Source organism: Poromitra crassiceps (genome assembly GCF_964638095.1).
Source record: "Poromitra crassiceps genome assembly, chromosome: 30".
In the NCBI taxonomy this organism is placed as follows: Eukaryota; Metazoa; Chordata; class Actinopteri; order Beryciformes; family Melamphaidae; genus Poromitra; species Poromitra crassiceps.
The window spans coordinates 14,890,159-14,905,460 of record NC_139652.1 but is presented as its reverse complement, the minus strand read 5'-3'; the positions used below and the strand labels follow the sequence as shown (position 1 = coordinate 14,905,460).

The 15,302-nt window shown below is 43.0% G+C and overlaps 1 protein-coding gene across 1 annotated transcript; it reads left to right on the top strand.

Moving 5' to 3' along the window:
• Positions 1–4,895: 4,895 nt before the first annotated feature.
• On the top strand, positions 4,896–12,668 carry LOC310800419 (1-acyl-sn-glycerol-3-phosphate acyltransferase delta-like; the record flags this gene model as incomplete). Its single annotated transcript, XM_083663018.1, has 9 exons — positions 4,896–5,032; positions 5,996–6,095; positions 6,819–6,884; positions 7,071–7,209; positions 7,549–7,680; positions 7,917–8,016; positions 8,161–8,236; positions 10,026–10,224; positions 11,045–12,668. 9 exons carry the CDS (start codon positions 4,896–4,898, stop codon positions 11,134–11,136), a joined length of 1,041 nt encoding a protein of 346 aa, XP_083519144.1. The 3' UTR covers positions 11,137–12,668.
• Positions 12,669–15,302: the final 2,634 nt, after the last annotated feature.

Here is a 15,302-nt window from a genome sequence, read left to right as displayed (position 1 = left end):
GTAAACTGTTTTGAAGTCTGTCATTTAATTTGACAGTTATTGAGTGTTAAAGTGTGGACCAGTGACATCACTGGTCCACACTAACTCAAATTAATAACTCATTAACTCAAATCAACTCTCAATAACTGTCAAACTAGATGAATGATGAATAGTTTGACAGTTATTGAGAGTTGATTTGAGTTAATGAGTTATTAATTTGAGTTAGTGTGGACCAGTGATGTCAATGGTCCACACTTTAACACTCAATAACTGTCAAATTAAATGACAGACTTAAAAACAGTTTACAGTTTTCTGATATACTACTGATGTTCTAATGATACAAAGCTGGTTGAAAATGGGCGGAGTGTTCCTTTAACACATTGAGTGCCAGCGACGCCATATGGCGTCAAGAGAAATTTACCGTAGACTGCCAGCGACGCCAAATGGCGTCAATAACTCCAAATTCATATTTTGACGGGGGAATGTCGATCTAAGCCTCTTACATCGCCTCTTACAATATGGGAGCTGTTGAATGTGTCTAGCTTATTTTACAGAACCCTTAGGTGGCGACAGTGCCCTCCCGATTAGACAGAGGCCAGGAGAAAAGAGAGAAGAAGTCATGAGGAAACGGAAATCGCCATTGATATGCTTCAAGCATAACGTTACTTGGCTGTGCCTGTGAAAAGCAGTCATCTGCTGCCACGGTTGAGCCCCATCCGTGCCCGCTGCTATGGTCCATCCATATGATTTAGTTGCCGACACGGCGACAGCGGCGTCTTTCTGAGGGGTTACATTGTTCTCGGCTGGGAGCCGAGGACACGCTGTGAAGGAGCGGGGGATGCAGGCAGCGGACTTTTCAGTGCAGAATCAGATCAAACAGAGCAAACCGCAGCGGAGACACTCGACTCCTCCCATCACGGAGGAGGGGGAGGAGGGGGGTTGGGCACGCAGGGCACTAACAGCATACAACCATTGACACACACACACCCAGGCAGCAAGCAGCAGGCTCGAACTCAAAGCAGAATTCATTCTGTCGCCTTTCTAACATAAAGAGGTGATTATCTCAAAAACTAAGTTCAGCATGCTCTTTTCGGTCGAAAACACTCTTTTTCAGAGGGGTGTATTTCCAAAATGGAACGGTTTATAAACACAGTTTTTTTTTTAAATGAAACAGAAGGGTTCAAAGTTTCATTGAGGCTATTGGTTGTCCATATAAGAGGAACACAAAAAATGATATGGCTATATTAAAATGCATTGCGGCCTATGTGGCACAGTACAGCACCTTTTGCCCAAGGGCCGTGGCACTCAAAGTGTTAAAGACAAAATACATTTGATCTGAGGAAAGCATCGCCATTCAATTCTTTCCACACATATCGCCCTTTTACAGGGCGTTACATCTGCACCAGGAGGACCCAGAGCACCCACAAATTAAAGAGGAACTCTGCATCGGTCAGGAGGACCCAGAGCCCCCAAACATGAAAGAGGAACAGGAGGAACTATGGACCAGTCAGGAGGGAGAGCAGCTTCATGAGGACCCAGAGCACCCACACATTAAAGAGGAACAGGAGGGAGAGCAGCTTCAGGAGGACCCAGAGACCCCACACATTAAAGAGGCAGAGCAGCTTCAATGGCTGGAGAAGGCTGATATCACCGAGTTCCCATTCACTGCTGTCCCTGTGAAGAGTGAATACGAGGAAGAGAAACCTCAGTCCTCACAGCTTCATCAAAGCCAGTCTGAGGAGAACAGAGAGGCAGAGCCTCTAGCCAGCTGCTCCTCAACTGAACAGATGAAAACAGAAGCTGATGAAGAGGACTGTGGAGTATCAGAACCAGCCAGGAACTTAGATCTTATATACTTATATCCAGCTAGTAATTCACAATCAACTAGTGATGACAAAACTTCAGACTCTTCTGAGACTGAAGACAATGATGAGACATGGATGGAAAATAGTGAATCCCAGTCAGGTTTATACTCACAGAAAAACAGTGAAGTTCTTAGGAAGAAACACTTCAGCTGCTCAGTTTGTGGTAAAAGATTTGGTAATGAATCACACTTGAAGAGACACATGATAGTCCACACAGGAGATCAACAATTGAATTGCTCAGTCTGTGGTAAAGGCTTTACTCGTAAAGACAGCTTGAAGAAACACATGATAGTCCACACACAGGGGATTATCAATTGAACTGCTCATTCTGTGGTAAAGGTTTTACTCGTCAAGACCACTTAATGACACACATGATAGTCCACACAGGAGATAAACCATTTTCTTGCTCAGTGTGTGGTAAAGGTTTTGGTCATAAAGGGGACTTGAAGAGACACATGATAGTCCACACAGGAGATAAACAATTTAATTGCTCACTCTGTGGTAAAGGCTTTACTCATAAAGACAGCTTGAAGAAACACATGATAGTCCAACACACGAGTTAAACAATTTAATTGCGCAGTCTGTCTGTGGTAAAGGCTTTGGTTGTGAAGGAGACTTGAAGAGACCCATTTTGGGGCAGCTGTAGCTCAGGAGGTAGTGGGTCGTCCATTAATCGCTTTGGAAAAAGGAGGTTGGTGGTTCATATTCCCACTTCCTCCAGTCTGCATGTCAAAGTGTCCTTGGGCAAGAACACCAAATTGCTGTGTATGAATGGGTGAATATACCTACTGATTGTAAAGCGCTATATAAATATATATAAAAGGCCATTTACCATTTTACATGAAAATCCACACAAAAGACTAAACGTTTAGTTCAAGGTTCCATGGAAAACCTGGAAAAGTCATGGGATTTCAAAATCTTGTTTTCCAGGCCTGGAAAAGTCATGGAATTAGTAAAATCCTTGAAAGTGTAGGAATACAAGTCATGAAATGTTGTGTGTAATGAAATTGTTACAGCGATCTTCCCGTGGATAACCTTCCATGTAATGTAAAATAACTGCAAATTTATTCTCTGTAGCTGTTGACGTTAACGTAGCTCACGTCTAAGTCTAATAATTATGTCTATTTTAGTACTTCTTGTATACAGTATATGTGTATGTATGTATATGTATATATATATATACACCGGTATATATTAATATCTTTATCTTTATGTAAAATTGAAATTCCTGTTTTGGTTGAACAGCTTCCATGATGCAGTGACACTAAAGACCAATATAAAGAGCAGCTGTGTCCTATTTGTCCATAGTAATAATTTCTGGTATTGATTCAGAGTCACATTACATGGAAATTCTATTATCGATCATTAAAAAGTCATGGAAACCTTTTTAAAATGTATCCGTGAAAGTGTAATCCCATCCAAGACCCCCCCCCCCCCCCCCCCCCCCCACACACACACACACACAATGCAATCCAAATCAGCCCATTAGGCAGGAAACCGCCAAATCTGGCAACACTGTACAGGAATGGATTTTCCAGAAGAATGAAGTGATGAAGCAAAATGTTGATTAGCTCTTCCAGTGTTCCCCACAAGCCAGGTTCCCTAACTTATCCAGGTATATATAGCCCTATACAGAGTCAGACATCTTTATTAGACTATTTAATGGTCTGAAAAGACACATGTCAATGAATCTGTGTAGAATTCAGGTAGGTGTTATCAGGGTTCTGCCAAGGGGCTTGGAGTTGGAAGTGCTTGGATTTTGCTTTTGAGGGGGGGAAATTCCAAGTCCTGGAATACCTTGAAAATATAGCCCCCTTTTAAAACAAGGTACTTAAAAGTCCTTGAATTTCAAATGAACCACATAACACTGTCCACCACCATCTTATATTTTGACCAAAGTTGATATCAAAAAGATCTTTAAAAAGTATTAAATTTAACTGTTTGTCCTGTAGACACCCTTTTAGTACATACTCAATATTATTCACAGGATTGAGAGTAAAATTGAATTGTTAAAGACATAATCCGTAATATAATGCAAATGTTATGCCCCCTTTGGGGCAAGTTTACATTTGAAAATGAATTCTTTGCTTTGCATTAAGTCATTGAAAAATAAAAAAAAGTCCTTGGAAAAAGTACTTGAAAGACATTGAATTTCATTTTTGTAATGTCTGTATGAACCCATCATCACCAACAAAGTCATGTGCAGTTAAGACGATTCATTCTCCTAATCATTTTTTGCCAGGTACAGATCTCGAGTTAGAAAGTATCCTTTACCAACTACATTTTGCTTAGAAAACGGCAAGAGAAAACTATATGATGCATCGTAGTATAGTAATACTTAAGCAATATAGCATGAGAGCTAATGTGTTGTGGCAAATATATCCCGCTGATCAGTTGTTATCCCACCATGTGTGAAGTTTATTATGCACCGTCCATGGCCACACGCAACAATTCAAAAAGTTATATTGGGAGAGTTCTATGGAAATTTCAAAAAATGAAAATCTCAAATTCTCACTTTTTTTCCCACATAATACATGACTTGTTTGACACCATCTACTCAATACCAAAATACTCCACTTACAGTCAATGGTCTTCTTAGCCACAAAAGACTTTGACACTAGAATTTCCAATCATGGAAAAATCCAGCCTGTAGATAGTTGGTTGACAGTGTCATAATCAAATATATTTTATTATTAATGAGAACTGACGGTGTTCATTGTTCAACATCAGCGCACAGCAAATCTGCCATTTTGGAGAGACTATGCTACCTCTGATTGGTTGTCATGGTTCGGGCCAAGATGGCGGGAGCGCTGTTGTAAAAAATACCTCGTTGCTCTTCCTGTCTATACTCTTTGGTCTAATAGTCTTGTCGCTTTATGATGACGTTTACATACATCGAACTTCCGCGAAATACGAAGCCAAACGAGCAGGATGCAACTTATGATCGATTCGTGAATATTATTTTGTGTGTGCTGAACGTGAGTTCACAGCGAAACATCCATTATTCCTATGTCCACGTGGTTGACTCTCCTCCTCGGCTCAGACGCGGTGATGGAGTACGGGCAGGAGAGGGTGGTGGCGCTGGTGGACATGGACTGTTTCTACGTGCAGGTGGAGCAGAGGCTGAACCCAGCGCTGAGGAACACTGCCTGCGTGGTGGCTCAGTACAAGACGTGGAAGGGAGGCGGGTGAGTTTCTACACACAGACATGCTCATTGCTCACTGTATGGTCATCATAGCATCAGTCCTGAAAAGATCTCTCTCTCTCTCTCTCTCTCTCTCTCTCTCTCTCTCTCTCTCTCTCTCTCTCTCTCTCTCTCTCTCTCTCTCTCTCTCTCTCAGTCAGTTCAATTAGCTTTATTGGCATGTATGTTATAACAAAATCGCCAAAGTATTGCTTGCAGGACAATCAACAAAATATATAACTGATCTAACAACAAAGTAAACAGTAAACATAATCAGAAGGAGAATACTGGAGCAATCAGGTCGTCTTTAGATGGTTTATTATAAGGTGCAGATCAAACACTGACGTTTCGACACTTAAGTCTTCTTCAGAGGGACCCTTCATTGGGACCCTCTGAAGGGTCCCTCTGAAGAACCCTCTGAAGGGTCCCTCTGAAGAACCTTCTGAAGGGTCCCTCTGAAGAACCCTCTGAAGGGTCCCTCTGAAGAAGACACTTAGAAGACTGTGTCGAAACGTCAGTGTTTGATCTGCACCTTATAATAAACCATCTAAAGACGACCTGAGTGCTCCAGTATTCTCCTTCTGATGCTACTACTGTGGTTCCTCAACTGTTGAGCACCAGTCTCTGTCTTCCTAGTGGTTTAGCGCATGAACTTTCTCTAAAAAAGGGGATACATAATGTCTGTTACATAGGAACTTACCAGTACTTTGTAACAGCTCCTTCACTTACTCTCTCAATCTCTCTCGCTCTCTCTCTCCCTCCCTCTCTCTCTCTCTCTCTCTCACACGCACGCACGCACGCTCGCTCGCTCGCTCACTCACTCACTCACTCACTCCAGATAGTGACTGTTCAGCTGCATGGATCATTTAAATCACTGTCTCTGTGTTGGTAACTCATCTGCTTCCTCTCTCACTTCTCTCACTATATGTCTAACATCTAAGCTAATCTAACATCTTTCTCCATTAGCATAATAGCGGTGAGTTACAAGGCCAGAGCCCATGGCGTCACCAGGAACATGTGGGCAGATGATGCAAAGAAGCTGTGCCCGGATCTCCAGGTGGCACGAGTACGAGAGTCTCACGGCAAGGCAGACCTCACACTGTAAGTGCTAGTGAGATGTAACCTCTGCTGCACCTGTATGCCACAAAACACTTTCTTTCTTTCTTTAAAATGTGAATCCTAATAAGGATCTCTATTTTGAGCCACATCTTTGCCAGAAGTGGCCCACAGTTTGACAGACTGATTTAGCAGTTTGACAGACTGGGGATCAAAAGAGTTTTGCAGTCTGTGGGTTCAGCCGAGCCTGAGGGACTAGTCTAAATCTTTTGTTTGATGGCAGAAGCTGATATTGTTCAAATAAAATATGGGCTGTGTCAGACGTAATATCGCCTGCCAGTGAAAACATTCTTTTAGTGTACGCCGCTTGAAAATTTGACTCAAGCGTTTGACCCATGATTTTTGAGCAGATACGTATCGGCCTACCCAGTCAAGTTTTAAGCTGAACAGAGAGACAACTATATCATGCCCTAATTCCATACTGCATAACACTCTGTACTATAGATTGGAAAAACAGCAACAAAATCAGTGTTCAGTCCTTCTCTTTCCCCTGTAGTACACCAGAGCATCTCTGACTAAAAAGTCACTCTGTCTCATGATGAAGAAACAATGGAAGAATGTAATCTAGACAGTGCTCAGAGTCACACCCTTGCAATAATAATTGTTACTTTGTATTGGTTTATTGTGAGTTGTGCCATATGTTGATGTTGATAATTTGATGATTTCTGTATAGGTACAGCATTGGCTTAATCAACTGGCCCTGGAGCTGGAGGAGAGACTGACCAAGGACAGAGACACGGTGAGGAGAAGCCATGATCATGATCCTACTATATTATTTGACTTGGACTCTTTCAGCCCTCTGTTCTTCTTCTCTGACACAGATGATCTGTTTCATACACACATTCTCCGTCAGTCCCTATTTTCTATGATTTTTCCTCACGCACTTGCCCTCTAATCAAGCCTGTCATTCCTCTCCGTCTTATAGAACGGTCGGGTGGCTAAGCAGTTGACAGTCGGTGTTCGTCAGCTGGGGGACAAGAGGCCGAGCAGTTTCTCTCGTTGCTGTGCTTTAGCGCGCTACGACGCAACCAAAATATCCACTGACAGCTTTGCCATTATCAAGAGTCTCAACGCAGCGGGAAACCACCAGGCAGCATGGTAAATTACACAATATATTGTTAAATATCTACTGCAGGGGTTCCCAACCTGTTTTGGCTTGTGACCCCACTTTGATGTGACAAAAATATAGGGACCCGAGACATTCAAATTCCGGTACAACATCGGGAACATCATCAGTGATGTCACATGTAACAGTTTGCTGACTTTTTTCTCAGAAATCTGACATTCAGTTTGAGCAAAAAACAAAATAATAATAATAATCGAAAATTCGATTTCCTCCCCCCCATTGTTATTTTTTGTTCTTGCGCAAACCAAATGTTTTATGGTCACTCACGATTCAGTAGGTCACGGGTCGGCCAAGAAGCACCAGATCAGCATGCAGGTGGCCGAGAAAAAAGGCTTGCCCAAACTGAAGCATCACCTCCTGCCCCGGACCAAGGGCTTCTGGGTCACTGTCCAAAATCTGCGAGGAAAAGGTGAGAAATGAAAATGAAATGATTACAGAAGCTTTTATCCTGGATTCATGAAAACTTTGAAAAGTCTTTGAAAAAGTTTTGACATTTTATCTATGAAAATGTGTGGGAACCCTGCATATGGCTGCCAGTCAGTATCGCATACGAGGAGAAGGCTGTTTCTTTGCCACGCGGATGTGCAAATCAAGTGAGTTGTACAGTTTTGGTAACTGTTGCTTCGCTCTATTACTGCTGTGTAGTCGCAGCGATATACGACTCCACTCTGAACTTCAGAAACAACGAGGTTCCAACCCTGCTGGGAGTCAACGGGAAGAAATATCACGCCGATCTGTACGTAAGGTACGTACGAGAGAGTATTCTACGTCGCTGAGTAAAGGTTCAACCTTTCAGAGTATCTGTGTTGTTGTGATGTTTGTCTGCTGTCTCTGCCATGACTGGTGCAATTAGGAGTTCTCCGAGATCTGACTTCCCATTTGCCAACAGGAGACTCCCCCTAGAGGCCGTCCCAGAGGGCGAGGCGGAGTGCGCTGCTTGGCTGCACAAGCTCTACCAGGAGAAGGTTAGACTGTGGAGACTGGACGCAGACTGTCACTGTACACAGTTTCTAACAGACTCTAGGCTCGTTTTGGAGGCTTCAATGAGGCCATTTACACCTGGCGTTAACATGCGTTTTCTGCCATCAGATTGCAATCAGATTGTATTTTATCACTTCAGCCTGATTCCATTTACACCTGGCGTTAACAATCATTTTCTGCAATCGTTTGCCCTCTCAATGCGCATAAAGTTGCTGTATCCAGTTTGAGAGGACACATTGCATTTACACTTGTGTTCAATGTGTACACAATGCATCCCTGACCACCTCCGGAGGTGGTTTGGCCGATCAGATTGCAATCCTTCTTCAATGCGTTTTGGGGGTGTTTACACCTGTACTTTCAAGTGATAAAACACAATCTGATTGCAATCTGATCACAGAAAATGCATATTAATGCCAGGTGTAAATGGACTCAGAGAGACCTGTCTGTGGCTTTTCTCATTGCTTATTCTGGTAACGAAAAGACACACTGATAAGTAACGTGTAGGAAGGCAGCAACTGACATTTCGAATGTTTTGCATTTCACTGTGGCAGTGAGGGTAGTCTAGGCCTGGGCGATATGCTTTAAAAATCAATATTACAATAATCAATCAATCATAATAATCAAGGTCATGTTAATCCCATTAAACCAAATGCACCCGGAGGAAAACCCACACGAACACGGGGAGAACATGCAAACGCCAGGCGATAAAATTTGATCCGATTTAATTGCGTTTCCTGCTAGCACTTATAATTCTAGAGACAGCATGGCTTGCCTTCTATTCCAGGCCATAGAAATAAAGTTGGCAGTCTTAAATACCTCAGTCTTAAACAGCCACTCCAACTTCTGGCCGTCATCTGCCCAGAAGAGCTCAGCTTTTTGCATTTGCATTTCATCAAATAAGGAAATCCTCAAATCATCATATAGAGTACAATAAAACATAAGATGAAACTCATTTTCAACATCCTTTAGATCACAGACATTGCATATGCTGTTCTCTTCTGGTATAGCTGTGAACCGCCCTACTTCAATGGCAAAAGGCAGGATACCAATTCTCAGCTGAGCACATAAAGACCTCTGGTTTCTGCTTAGAAAGGAAGTGACATAGGGCTCAGGACCAAAAGGCTGCTTCATCTGAACATATGATCTAAGCTTAGGTTTAGACCATATGTCGTTTGCCCATTTCTCTCTATAATTAAGAGAGAACTTTTGTTTCAACATATTAACGTTACAGCAAAGCATGTTGTGAAAAATATATGCCAGGTCTGCCTCTCTAAGAGTAGAACAATGTACAAATACTCCGTGACTGTACTTATTAAGTAGGACTTTCGGGTATCTGTACTTTACTGAGTATTTATTTTTCCGACAACTTTTTCCTTTTACTCCCTACATTTTAACACAAATATCTGTACATTCTACTCTAGTTTTAATGCACGACAGACAAAAAAGATGTAACGTCTGTTTCTCTCTCGTCTCGCATTCTCCCCAGCTTTCACGCATTATGTGCACTTTTTCGTTGGGAAAACCATATCACACAAATTATCAATCTAAGTATAGTCTTTATACATCTTAAAATATGTTTGGAGGGGATCTTTTCAGGTGAATAGTCTTCGAATGATATGAATATGATGTTGAACGAGGTTCAGTTAGATTTGCAAAGAAAACGGCTGGTAGAAATACTTCTTTTATTTTTGTACTTCTGCTTCAGTAAAGCGCGTGTGTACCTTTTCCATCTCTGGCCCTGTGTGTCAGTGGTGTGTGTGAATGTTTCCACAGGACAGCTTCCAGGAGCAGTACAGGCAGACGGGCCGTTTCCCCGGCCCTGTGGTGAGCACCCCTCGCCGGCCCTGGGCCCTGCTCAACTGGCTTCTCTGGTCCTGCGTGCTGCTCTACCCTCTCTGCCTGCTGCTGGCTCAACTCCTCAGCTCTGGATCCCTGCTCCCCCTGGTGGCCTCGGTGGCTCTCTGCTATGCAGGTTGCTTGCATTCATACAACGCTATATATAGCTATTTTCCATTTTAGATAGGTAGATTTCGGTAGATTTCCCTGCCTACCAATACGAGGGTTGCAGGTTCGAACCCCCATCTTACCTTCGGGTATGGTCGGGCATCCATACAGGCACAAATGGCCATGTCTGCGGGTGGGAAGCCGGATTAGTGGTCCTGGTTGCTGCACTAGCGCCTCCTCTGGTCGATCGGAGTGCCTCTTCGGGGGGAGGGGAACTGGGGGGAATAGCGTGATCCTCCCACACACCATGTCCTGCCGGTGAAACCTCTCTTCTTTCAGGTGAAAAGAAGCGGCTGGCATGTATTGGAGGAAGCATGTGCTAGTCTACAACTCGGCAGAGGGGGTGGAGCAACGACCGGGACAGCAGGGGGAATTGGCCAAGTACACAACTAGGGGGGAAACGGGGGGGGCAAATCCGAAAAACCTCAATTAAAAAAAGGGAGGGGGGGGGGGGTTTCCCATTATCATTATGTAATGAGAAATGTACAATTCAAAAGGAAATGTACTGTGAAAATAACAAATGACAGTACATGACCGGGGCGCCAGTCTGCATGTCGAAGTGTCCTTGGGCAAGATACTGAACCCCAAATTGCCAAGTGGCAGCCTGCCACCATCGGTGTGTGAATGGGTGAATGGACCTTGTAAAGCGCTTTGGATAAAAGCGCTATATCAATGCAGGCCATTTACCATTTTACCATTTACATGATCAAAAAAAAGACTGAGCACTTCTTGTCATTTGTTGTAGTCATGCCGGCTAAACGTACTCTTTCTTCATCGTTCCTCCTCAGCTTCCCTGGGTGTGTGCTGGATGATTGGCCAGACTGAGATTGACAGAGGCTCAAGCTATGGGAATAAAGAGGTGCCGCTAAACAACAACTAGGACCTGCTATGAAGAACTGCTCCACTGCTAATCTGCAGGCCACCCTTCACAGCAGCAACCTACACTGCAGGCCACGCTTCACAGCAGCAACCTACACTGCAGGCCACGCTTCACAGCAGCAACCTACACTGCAGGCCACGCTTCACAGCAGCAACCTACACTGCAGGCCACGCTTCACAGCAGCAACCTACACTGCAGGCCACGCTTCACAGCAGCAACCTACACTGCAGGCCACGCTTCACAGCAGCAACCTACACTGCAGGCCACGCTTCACAGCAGCAACCTACACTGCAGGCCACGCTTCACAGCAGCAACCTACACTGCAGGCCACGCTTCACAGCAGCAACCTACACTGCAGGCCACGCTTCACAGCAGCAACCTACACTGCAGGCCACGCTTCACAGCAGCAACCTACACTGCAGGCCACGCTTCACAGCAGCAACCTACACTGCAGGCCACGCTTCACAGCAGCAACCTACACTGCAGGCCACGCTTCACAGCAGCAACCTACACTGCAGGCCACGCTTCACAGCAGCAACCTACACTGCAGGCCACGCTTCACAGCAGCAACCTACACTGCAGGCCACGCTTCACAGCAGCAACCTACACTGCAGGCCACGCTTCACAGCAGCAACCTACACTGCAGGCCACGCTTCACAGCAGCAACCTACACTGCAGGCCACGCTTCACAGCAGCAACCTTCACAGCATTTTGACGCGACTCGGCAGAACAAGCGCTAACCTGCTTGACAGCACAATGCAGACGGAGTGTCATCATCTAAACGCCACACTCCTGAAGCTCAGGCTCTGAGACGATGGAACTGGGCCGTGCGTGCTGGTTGTATTACATTTGCTGTGGGATAGCTACGATATTAGAATGGGACACGCGTTTAAAATCACGGCTTTACCACTCGGGATGCAGACATTTGTGACACTGGCTGGTGAAAGGACAAACATCAGTTTTCGGATCACTAAATACTCATAATTTGTTAGCAAAACTACTACCAAGCTTGTTCACCAACTTTGAGAGCGATTTCTATGCCTCCGCCTGCGATAGCCGAGCTGTCCGTCCGATGTTCGTCAACGCGATATCTCAGGAACGCCTTGACGGAATTTTGTCAAATTTGGCTCAAACGTCCACTTGGATTCGAAGATGAACTGATTAGATTTGAATGGTCAAAGTTCAAGGACACTGTGACCTCACAAAGGCCATTTTCTAGCTCGTTAACGCAATATCTCAGGAACGCCTTGATGGAATTTCAGCAGGCTAGCTTTGGCAACTTAAGCAAGGTGGTATGATAAGTTAGAAAATGACAAACGTGAATGTGACTGGTAGTGTATAGCGCAGTGGTTCTCAAACTTTCTTGTCAGTGAACTAAACTGACACAAATTAGACCATGGAGACCCATTTGATATGATTTTGTCCCAGAGTTCCCCATCTGATAAGATTTTGGCTTTTAGATGTTTTATTACAGAAAGTGTATGAAACCTGTGCTGGAAATTCAGCAGTTTAGACAATAACACTCAGGAAACTTGAAAGTCAAAGTAATAAAAGTGTAATTGTTGCAACAAGTGATGATTTAATTGACCATCGGCGTTGCCTCAAAATGTTGCCCGTGTATCATGAACATGTATGTAACGTGTATCATGAACATGCTGTAAGAAAAGCTACAAGGATGCCTTTCTGAGCAGAAACTCAACAGCAAAGACCAATCAGGAAAGAATTCTGGCTCCTGAGAAATATTGAACTGTTACAAAAGCTTCCGTGAACTCAAATACATATAGTATGCATGAAATTAAGCTCAATAATTTATTTAAAAAAATACATAATTTATACAAATCAGTATACTGTAACTTGTGCATCAAAATGTTGGTTTCCGCTAAGCAAGATAATCTAAGATCTGTTTTATTCGCTGACTTTGAATTGTCCTAACACTAAAATAATTGTAGCACCTGCAATTCTATTACATCGCAGTGAATTCTCTGGATTGAAATTTCATGCTAGCACTCTGCAGTCTCTACCAAGAAAATAAATGATGATCAATCAATCAATCAATCAAAATACATAAACGATAGGTTAAGTTTCACCAGATGATCGCTCCCTCCTTGATGTGTTTTTTGACCAACTGAAGTTATAGTGAATGGTTATAATTATCACAGGAAACCCAACAAGTAGCACATCAAGTGCCTTTACAGTAACTCCATCTACTCATGTTACATGTTGCTTCCAAGTGCCTTAAATCAGTTGATGAAGGAAGGCAACCTTTTTCATGTGGATGTGTTTGCCATAGAGACTAGCCACACAGTCTGTGAATACCTGTGCTGGAACACCACCACCACCAAGTGCCTGTGATCTGTATTATATTATACTGACTTGGTTAGAAAGACTACTGTGCTGACATATTTGATGTATAGGTTAGAAAATTGAGACTTCCTCAATGTTTGGTTAATGTACAGTAAGTGTTGTGAAAATATGAATTAAACAGTCCATCAACAGAAATGCCGTCAAACTATTGCTGTGCGAAGTCTACAAACAAGCCAGCCGTCCACTGGGGGTGTGAGTGTTGGGAAAACAGAAATAATAAATGCAGCATGCTGCTGCTGTGATTATTCATTTATGGTTCACATTTTTTTTTATACCATGAGTGACATGAAAACACACACAAAAACCTGTTGGTACTCCTACTTTTAGAAGACCAAAAGACAAATAGATTAATAAGTATTTTGTGCAGTTTGACACCATATAAAATTCCAACCATTTATTTAATATTTTTGCACCACAGAAAAGGCTAGTCCATATTACAGTAGTGCTCCAGGCACATGAAAGGCGGTATATAAAAATACAAAACAATAAAGCAGATATTTAAAATACATTTGGTCTTTCTCATGAAGGCAAGACATTAGAGGCTGTTCATATTTAATCTAATATTTCATTCAAAACAAATGTAGAACATTTAGCTCCAGCAGACCAGCACATTAGATTCAATAGTTTTACTGACTGAACAAGAAAATAGTCTTTAACATACAGCTCTAGTTCACACAGGCTTGGCCCGCTAACGGGATTCTCATTGGCTTAGCCACTCATCTACTTGCATCAGCACACTGAAAATCTGCATACACGTGCTCAGCCAATGGACCCTTCTCACGGGGGCCATTTTGTGTCGAAAAGGCAGGGTAAACACAGGTGCAAGCAAAACCCTAATGAGGGTTTCCAACTTCCATGATTGGAATTTGGAAACCCTCATTAGTGTGTTGCTTGCACCTGTGTTTATCCTGCCTTTTTGGCACAAAATGGCCCCCGTGAAATGGGTCTATAGAGCCTCATTTAGTGCTCCACCTGTGATCACAGGAATGTTTTAGAATTCAACATGAATTTGAATAGGCGCTTGGACATCAAACACATAGTATTTGTATAATTTAGTGCTTCTGATGTTTTTCTTGGCATACTGTAAGTATACTTATTCACAATCCCTGTCAGCAGAGCAACAATGAAATGCATTTACAGAGACATGGAGCCACATAAAGTCAGAGACATTACGTGATATATGACATGACAGGTATGCTGCGGACTGACAGAGAAGAACTATGGGCAAACACTCCCAGCATGCACAAAACCGTTAGTCGTCTGTTCTATGGCAATTACTGAATGACTTCCACAATGGCGGTTAGTGCAAAAAGTTGTTGACGGCAAGACATCATTCATGGTTGGTGAGCTCATAAACCTGTTATGTTTCACCAAAGGAACAATACATTTCCCTTTGTATAACATAGACCAATATACACGTGTCCCACAAGACAACAGACTCAGCAGGTGTGACACAGGTGCACAGCAGTAGCATTGCCACTGGCAGAATGTGACATTAGAGAATGGTTAAAGGTTTGTCTTCTTTTACAACAGACATGGTAACACCTCTTCTCTAAGAGCCTTTAGGTGTGATAAGAGAATCCAAAAGTAAACTGCTCTCACCATAAAACAATATAAGAGATGCTTTGTTTACATAATATAGATTCAATGGTTCATTCTGAGTGACCATGTGACACTTTATACAATGATGTCCAAACTGAAAGCCATCCTGTTTGGAGAGTTGAGACTAATAGGCTTTAGATGAATGAGTTATTAGAACAGGGCGTTGACAGACTTCAACACAAAAACATATTTTCATTCTG